The sequence below is a fragment of the Mus pahari genome, chromosome 10, assembly GCF_900095145.1.
Source record: "Mus pahari chromosome 10, PAHARI_EIJ_v1.1, whole genome shotgun sequence".
Taxonomy (NCBI): Eukaryota; Metazoa; Chordata; class Mammalia; order Rodentia; family Muridae; genus Mus; species Mus pahari.
This window is the reverse complement of record NC_034599.1, coordinates 92,823,344-92,832,491: the sequence shown is the minus strand read 5'-3', so window position 1 is coordinate 92,832,491 and position 9,148 is coordinate 92,823,344. Positions and strand designations below refer to the sequence as shown.

At 44.4% G+C, this 9,148-nt stretch overlaps 1 protein-coding gene across 3 annotated transcripts in view; it reads left to right on the top strand.

Annotated features, from left to right (window-relative positions):
• Window positions 1–9,148, top strand: part of Armc8 (armadillo repeat containing 8) — a 92,297-nt gene that overhangs the window by 78,951 nt on the left and 4,198 nt on the right. For all 3 annotated transcript variants that reach the window (XM_021206609.1, XM_021206610.2, XM_029543001.1), the window contains 3 exons: window positions 3,515–3,610; window positions 7,602–7,674; window positions 8,474–8,567. In XM_021206609.1, the coding sequence (XP_021062268.1) occupies window positions 3,515–3,610; window positions 7,602–7,674; window positions 8,474–8,567 (263 nt within the window). The remainder of the gene's footprint in view (window positions 1–3,514; window positions 3,611–7,601; window positions 7,675–8,473; window positions 8,568–9,148) is intronic.

Sequence of the window (9,148 nt, the reverse complement as noted above, 5' to 3'; positions counted from 1 at the left end):
CTACAAAGTGAGTTCCAGGACAGCCAGGGCTACACAGAGAAACCCTGTCCCAAAAGGGGGAAAATAACGATGGTGCCTAGCCTTAAATGTTACAGACAACATAATCCCAGTCATGATCCCAGAATAAGGAAGTGTTAATATAGTTGTGAATTACCAAAGTCTTTCAGTTCCTAAAAATCTTTGGAAAGTAAAACGAGCTAGAATAGTCAATTCTGTTAAAAAAGGAACAGAAAATACACAAACAAAAAGCAAGTGGAAATTCCCTGTTACCATAAATATTGCCTTTCACCATTGATTATGAGATGTGTAGGTTTTTGATAGATCGTCCTTATTAAAAAAGAAAATTTTAACATAGCGTACTGACTACCAATGAGTATATACTGGGTTGTGGTTTTTTTCCAGTCAGTTTTTCTGCAGCTGTTGGAAACTCTTTACTGGTGCTGCATCCCTGAGCAGCCACTGGCAAGACGGACGCCTGGCTGTGCTTCAACAGAGCCCCATGTTCACATAGACCAGGTGTCGAGTGGCTCCAGGCCACAGTTTGCCAGGCTCAGCTTTACTTTAGTGATTTTCAGTTGTTGATGCTAGTGGATTATACAAACACTAGTGCAGCTTTTATCTTTCCGCTGTCTAGTTCATATCTTGAGTTGACTTACTTCAAGAACTAATTAAATGTCTTTGATTTTCTTGTCTATTTTCTTACTATTTATAGTAAGGTTGGTTTTTTTTTTTTTTTGGCTTTTGTTTTGTTCTGTTTTTGTTTTTGTTGTTGTTGAGGCTCATAGACCTATTCTGATGCTCAAAAAAAAAAAAAAAGAAAACGAATTGCTCATCTGTCTTACTGAAAGAGCCTTCCATAATTTTTCTTTATATTCTTGAGTATGTAAGAGAGGGGTAGTTCTTCCACAGTAAGGTTTAACATGTTTGCATTTCTTCCTTTCCCCCAAAAGATTTGGCCTTTTGAAATTCTCGTTCATAGCCAGTCATTTTCATGATGTCCTATTAGGCTGCTCTGGCCAGCCCAGTCTGAGCCCTTCTGAGGAGAAATGGGGAAACGAGACAGAGGAATGGAACCTGTGTATTCTTCCCCTCCCTGCTCCCTCCTAGCTCTACCTTTCTACATATGGCTTGGCCCTGCTCTTGGCATGTTGGCTTTGTCCTAGGGAATTGCGATGATGTCTGTTTAGGGAGGATTGTCTCACCAACACCTGGGAGTTCACCTTATAAGGCTTGTGAAATCATTTTGTAATCAGCACCACAAAGGAAGAGCTGAAGTAAAGGAAGGCGTGTGTTTGTACATGCAGTGCCAGTGTGCCTTCATTAGTGCATCTGGTGTCAACAGATCTGGATGGAAAGACATGAGTAGGAGAAGAAAGAAAGGATTGGATACTCACTCCTTACATGCGATAACCCTGTCCTCTTGTTGAACTGAGATCAGAATGTGGGCAAAATGGCCATTGCTCCACATTTCTAAACTTGAATCCCTTGAAAGCAGTTGCTATCAGCCCCTTTCCTATCATCCCGTGAGTTAAACAGAATGCCCCTAATTTCAAAGCTAGGAATGTTGCTACAAGTTCAAGGTCAGTCTTGGATACATAGTGAAGCTCTGCAAGTAAACACACATGCCCCACAAGCAGAAGGCTGCTGAGACCGTCCTGAGGGTAAAGGTGTTTGCCTCACAGGTCTAGCAACCCGAATTGTTCTTCAGAATCCATGTAAACGTAGGAGACCTGAGCCCACATAGTTGTCCTCTGACCTTCACATATGCGCTGTGCCACATCCACTCACATCAACCTACCATATAAACACTCCAATAAGAATTCTTTTGTTAGAAGGAAATACTTTTTTTTAAAGTACAAATCCATTGTTACTGCTTTTCTTAGGGAACTGTCTGCTAATCTGCTAATCTGTCACGCACCAATCCATCTTCCTCAAGCCATTACTGTCACAGATCATTGTGATCCAGCTGCCCAGGATTAAATGTGTCACTACTACCCGCGTAGGCCTTGAATTATAGAAGTTGTATTTTCTCTCTCTTCTTTGGTTCATATTTCATCTCTTAATCTAGTTATAGCCTTGTGTTAATCAAAGGGAAATTAAGTCCCAGACCCCTCAAGATATTTGAGGTCTTGGGCCTCAGTAAGAAAAGTTTCTTCCAGCCTGGTCTACAGAGTAAATTCCAGGACAGCCAGGGCTATACAGAGAAACCCTGTCTCAAAAAAAACAAAACAAAACAAAACAAAACAAAAAAACAAAAAATAACAAAAAACAAAACCAAAAAAGAAAAGTTTCCTCCTCAGCTTCCATCCTTTAAACCTTATAAAGGAAAAGGCTTAGGCTGGAAGAGACTGAGGCTGTGCCCAGTCCTCAGCTGTCTTTGATGCCTGTCAGACTCCTGTGGCCTCTATAGTACTCAGCAACTTTTGTTTTCTTGGTTCCCTTTTGCTTCAATGAAATACAGTTGTTTATGAAACTGTCAAAGTCAGGGTGTCTTATTCCCATCTCCCCCGGGTGCCCTGCAGAAGACCAGTCTGTGCTGGGCTCCATCTGGGTTTGTATTGATTTCTCTGCCAAAGTCCCTTTACCTTTACCTTAATCCTGGCTACAGGAAAGAGAACATCTGGTAAGCATGGTCTCTTCTACTGAGCAGAATCTCCACTTGCCAGTGCCCTGTCAAAATGTACTGTCCCACCAGCTGGCCTAGGGCCTCTCCAGTCTCTTCATCAGGCTAACCTGGACCAGGATCCTTTACACATACATATGACTTCTTTTTCTGTCCCTCAAAAATCATCAACATGTATGTAATTGTAATAGCCAGTGTGGCATGTAGACAGGTTCAGTCATGAGCTTGGGAGCAAGTTACAGATGGAGACCTATAGAAAGAGGGGAGTTGCCGTTCTTAAGAAGCTTCCAGCAAAGAGGCTGCATCTTCAAAGAAAGCTGGGATCAGTCATGGGATCTTCTTAGAAATGAGTTTCTAAATTTATTGTCCTTGTAGTAGGAATTTGGAAGTGCCAGGATCCAACCCAGGCTCTTAGGTATGCTAGTCACTAACGTTAATGTGATGGCTTAAAGCCCAACAAGAAACCACTGAAGTGTTTGAGTTCTTGTTTGCATAAGATATACTTTTCTTGGATATGGTTACTTTGTTTGGCAATAATGACAGGAGATGAGAATCAGGGCATTGATAGAACTCAGCAAAAGCTGTGTGCTTTCCAATGAGCGATTTTTCCATCATCTGGGAACTTCCTTTTTAAATTTTATTTTATGTGTATGAGTGTTTTACCTGAACGTGTATGTATATACATGCTATGTGTGTACCTGGTGCCCACAGAGGTCACAAGAGGGTATCGTATCCCCTGGAACTGGAGTTAAGGGTTGTTCTGAGCCACCACGTGGATCCTGGGAACCAGACTTGGGTCTTGTACAAGAGCAGCACATGTTCTTAACCACTGCGCCGTCCCTCTAGCCTGGAGGGAGCTTTCTTGATCACTGGCTCTTTGTTCTTTTGCAGACACTGTGCATCCTAGCCAACATTGCAGATGGGACAACAGCAAAAGAGCTTATTATGACCAATGATGACATCCTGCAGAAAATCAAATATTACATGGTAAGCCTCAGTCCCTCTTACTGCAGAATTAGATGACAAGGGCTGTAGCTTCCTTGCTCAAACAAACAGCAGAAAGAAGAATGTAACAAAGTCAGAGTTTGTATACTAAACAGGCCCCCAGCGCAGTTAGCACTCCCACCCAGCTCCTGTCCTGTTCTTCTGCCTCCCTCTTATTAAGATTTGAGCTCTCGGTTCTCCTCAGTCCTGTCTCCCATGGGTCTCTCAACTCCATGGTGATAAGCCCTCCAGCTTCCTGGTTCCTTGCTTCCTTGACATGCTTACTTCCAAGTACAGCCTGCCACCCACTGCTTTGTCACTGCCATCATGGGAAACTGCCAGGTCAGCACCTGCATCTAATGCCAAATGCCCCCATCTTTCTTCATTTTGTCCATTTTTACAGCAGCATTCTAACCATGAAGGATGTCTCCTCACGCTCTTCCTCCAGCAAAGCTGCCTTCTCTTTGCTGGACATTCCATAGCTAATAATTAAAGGCACAGACCCAAACTGGATGATTTGTGTTTATAAACCCTGTCTTGTGTCCTTCACTGATTTTCTAGTAAGCTGTGCCTCCATTCTCCCCTGAATAGGGTCATACTTTCTCCTTGGTCTTTTATGCTTAACCCTGAGGTCCCTTTCACTTTGTGTCATCTTACTGTTCAATGTACTAAAAAAACAGAAGACAAAATCCACATGTCAGCCGGGCGTGGTGGCACACACCTTTAATCCCAGCACTCGGGAGGCAGAGGCTGGCGGATTTCTGAGTTCTAGGCCAGCCTGCTCTGCAAAGTGAGTTCCAGGACAGCCAGGGATATACAGAGAAACCCTGTCTCAAAAAAAAAAAAAAAAAAAAAAAATCCACATGTCCCCACACCCTAGCTCCTTTGAGTCAAATTCTTGGCCTAGTAAATACCGTGTGGCCCACTCACAGTACCGCTGGTCTGCTTCGTGGCTCCATTCTAGCTCCTAAATGAAACCACATTCTTTCCTTCCTCAGCAGCTTTATCTGTACTGACTTCTCCACCAGGGACACTTCTTTGCCCCACTCCTCACCCTTCAGATCCCAGTTGAACTGGTACTTCATCTCTGGGGCCTTCTTGTGTGAACTGTTATCACATTGTTCTCTTTAGAGCAGTTTAGTCAATTCAGTGATGTGGCTGTGTGCATCTACAGTCTCCGTTCCTGAAGTGAGCCCTGAGTCAACTCTGCGCAGTCTGTATCTACCATCCTTACGGTGCCTGGCCCAAATACCTACTCAGTGTTTGTTGAGTAAAAACCTATAACTTGAACTGATAATGCCCTTGTCTTTCATTACTGAGTAGCGTCTTCTGTCTTTTGGAAATTCCCTTAGTGGTAGAGCATCTCCAGTGCACATGACTTATCTGCTCGCTGAGGCATCAAGGTATCCATCCATTTTCCCACTGCCATTCAAAGCCCTTCTCCCCAATAGCATCTTTGGCATCTTCTTACTCCTTTCCTGCCTCCAAACTTGCTCTACCCTTCTTCCTCTGGCACTGCCCTCCTCACTCAGCTGCCCCTGTTCCAGTGAAGATCTGCTCTCCCGAGTTGCTGGTTTGCAGCTTCGGCCTCACAGTAGAGCCTCCTAAGGAGCTTTCACGGCCTGCCTTATCCTTGTCCTCACAAGAGTCTAATACAAATCTGGGGTATGACAGAGTTAGCCAGATTTCTTAAAGTTATTCTTACGTTTAAGATGGAGGAAAACCACGGGCCTAGCCAACTCTCATCTATGCCGTGGTTTGTTTTCCATCCCTGCAAGTTATTTTAAAAGGTGTATCGAAACCCCGGACTCCCTCAGGACTCTGGACCTGGTACCCTCCTGCCTTCTCATGCTGTCTAGCCACCTGTTGGGCTTGTGTTTTGTAAGTCAGTGTCTCTCCTAAGCTGATGTGTCTCCTCCTCTGCCAACCACTCCAGTGCTCAAATCAGATGCAGGGTTGATTGCTTTTCCCTGTCCTGTCCACACATTTGTCTAGATTATCAGCAAGTCTTAGGAACCCTCTCTCAAAAACCGGTTTTGATCTGTTTATATCTTCCTATTGCCACTGCCCCGACTGGAGTCCATGCCGATTGGACTCCTGTCTGATGGACTGTCTGACTGCAGTGGCCTCCGGAACTGCACTCCAGTTCCCTCAACCAAAACTGTGGCTCAGACCTCGTGTCTTGTAAATCCTTCAGGAGCTTCCTCTGAATGCAGAGTGAAAGCCACAGTCCCTCTTCTAGCCTACAAGGGCCCACCAGCTCCTTCATCCTGGTATCCTTTTCAGAAGCAGTATCTGGGGAGTAGACTATTTACAGGCTGTGCCCCCATCAGACCCCCTGAGAAGCTTTCTGTTTGGAGTTCACGTCCCCGTGATTTTCATACATCTAGCTCCTTGCGTTTTGAAAGCCTCTATTTAAAGATTGCTGTTTTCAGAGAGATTTTCGTGTGTGCTCACCTGTTAGGTTCCTTCCCCTCCAGCCTCCCTCGTTAGTGAACAAGGACGGATTCGTTCTCAGGAGTGAATACTCATTTGCTCAGTCTACTCAGTCAGTCTGACACTGGATGCACGTGACAGGTTTTATTTTCTTCTGGCTTATGTGCACAAACTGAATATTTCTTTAAAACCATTGATGGGAAAAGAAGAGTCACTCACCAAAAACTTGTGGTAGAGGAAGCCATGCCCAGTCCTTTGCCTTATCTGTGTGTATGTAGTCCTTCCTGCAGGGATAAGTCTGCCAGAAACCCTGGAGTATAGCATACAGTTGGTGTTCTTTGGGATGTACGCTAATTATTGAAGGGCTTCAGTTTTCAATTTATTTCTTTATTAGATTTTATGTGTATGTGTGTGATTGGGTATATGTATGCATGTGTATCACATGTGTGCTTGGTGCCCACACAGATCAGAAGAGGGCACTGGATCCCCTGGAACTGGGGTTATAGGTAGCTGTGAGGTGCCATGTGGGTCCTGGAATCAAATCCGAGTCCTCTGGAGGACCCTCCAGAGGGTCCTAACTGCTGAGCTGTCTCGCCAGCCCTCATTTACAACCTTTATAATGGGCAAGCAGGAAGTAATGTGAAGATTACTTACTGTTTATTGAGTCATCTTTCATTTATGAGAAAGCATGCTATAGGGATAAAGAGTCCAACCTAACCAGGAGACCCATTTGTTCACGGACAGTAAGTGAGACTCGTGTGTTAGAGGGTAAGGCTCCTTAGTCATACCTGTGATGTTTGATAAGTCAGGTAGCAATTTGACCTCGTCCTTTGGGATATTCTTACAGAGAAAAAAGACTAATTTCATTACTACTTCTGAAAATAAGAATGATAGAATGCTCTTACTTTCTGATTTTCAGAAGTAGTATCAGGAGAGTAAACTATAGGTTGTGCTTAAAGCTGGTAATTGATGAGCCTTCTCACCATAGCTTCATTTCCTAACCCAGAAGGATCGTTGTACTACTTGGGCACGATAGTAGCTGAAGAGCTAATATGAAGTCCACATCCAGTTCATCATCTGCCAGAGACTGAAAGAATGGCATGTTAGGTGCCTAGCTCATTGATGCCAGTGACTAAGAACATAGGCTAGTCAAAGCATAGAGCTGTCAGGTGCCCAGTTCATTGTTGCCAGTGCCTGAAGAGTGCATGGCTGGTTGACAGTGTAGAGCTGTTGGGTACCTTTGTTTCAAGGAACCCGTGTTGAAAGTGCACACTTCTCCCCCATGGCCTCAAGAACCATTTTGTTTGACCATTGGATGATTTTTAAATTTTTATTGTCTTTTGGCAAGGGCTGCACTCCTATTGGCCAGCTTTCCCACTATTCCCGATTGCTCTTAGCCTCCTGACCTTTACTCTCTTTAATGTTAACTTTATAGCTCCTCAGGTTTGTGGCTTCTGGTTCAGAACTATAGGCTTTTGGAATTACCTGTAGTGTGTCACAAAGAGCATGATGTGCAGTGAGATACCCCAGTTTGATCATTCCTTTTCTATGTCAATAGGGTCATTCACATGTCAAACTGCAGCTTGCTGCCATGTTTTGTATATCAAACCTCATATGGAACGAAGAGGAAGGTAAGATATTGGTGAGGTTTGTTCCAAAGAAAGTTTTGGACCAACATTTACATAGGGAAAGCAGAAGTACCTTTAGAGTGTACCTTGCACACTTGGATTAGCTGTTTACAGAGTTATCAATATTACAGAGTTATCTTGCTGTGAGAATCAGTCTATCTATACCAGGCCTCTAGGGTAGAAAGGGTGTTGCATGCATGAGCCACTAGGCCAATCAGCCACGACACCATTCAGTGGGGAAGAAAGTCCAGGGAGGTTCATGTATTTTGCGTGTAGAACTTTACAGAACAAAGTAGAAGAAAGCAAAACTCAGGATTAATACCAAGAGTTGCATGCAACTCAAGACATCAAAAACAGGCTTCAGGCTAGTCATCTGATTGGAAGATAATGCAGAGCAGTATGAAATTAGAAATGCCACATTGCTGTCACAGAGGCAGCAAGTGCTAGGAGAGCCAAGGAGTGGGAAACACAGAATAGGAAAAGTGGGCCCTGCCAAAGACTGGTTTGTCCTTAAAGAGTGACAAAGCCGAGTGACACAGGGTCTTATGCCATGCCAAAGAATGTGACCTTGACTCTGCAAACCATGCAGAAACCATCAGCAGAATCCCGGGTGTACTTTAAGGAAGGAGGGTTCAAGAGGCAAAGAGGCCAGAAAGACTGTGAACAAGTTCAGGCATGAGGGAGTCCAGCCACGTGGGGGATGGTAGGGATATGAGAGTTGGTGCCAATGATTCTGCTAAAGCTAGAGGTGAACAGTGTCCTGTATCATGGTCCCAGTAATCTAGTAGTGTCAATGTTTTAGGTTCACAGGAACGCCAGGATAAATTACGAGACATGGGGATTGTAGATATTCTACACAAACTGAGTCAGTCGGCAGACTCTAACCTCTGTGACAAGTAAGTATCCACAGAAAGGGCCTGGCTTCGGGCCGCCCTCCGTCCTGTTGTGAAAGTTTGGACTGTTTTAGTAACCCATGCGACCAGCCTTGTGAAATGCTTAGATTGTTGTGTTTCATTCATTAACTGTGTGAATCAGCTATGATATTTGATTTTTTTTGAACATTTACTTATTTTATGTATGTAATGGGTGGGTGTATATGCAGTATGCCACAGGTGTAGAGGTCAGAAGACCGCTTGCTTGGTTCTCGTCCTCCATCTCATGTGGATGTAGAGATGGTGGTCAAACTCACATGACACGTCATCAAGCACTGTCATCTCGCTAGCTGAGAGAGACATGCTAAGAGCTGAGAACTAAGACCCCCAACACTTATGGTAGATGAGAAACCTTCCAGCAAGAGGGCAGAAGGGACAGCTAGTGGGACAGGCAGCCATGCAGCCAGGCAGCTGACCTGAGAGCAAGGGCAGAAATGCCCAGAGGCAACTAGTCTCCCTCAGAACTCCCCACTCTAAGAAACCATGTCTCCTAAGCAACCATGCCAACATCTTCTCTGCTCCTGTGGTAGCGCTCTCTCTCTCTC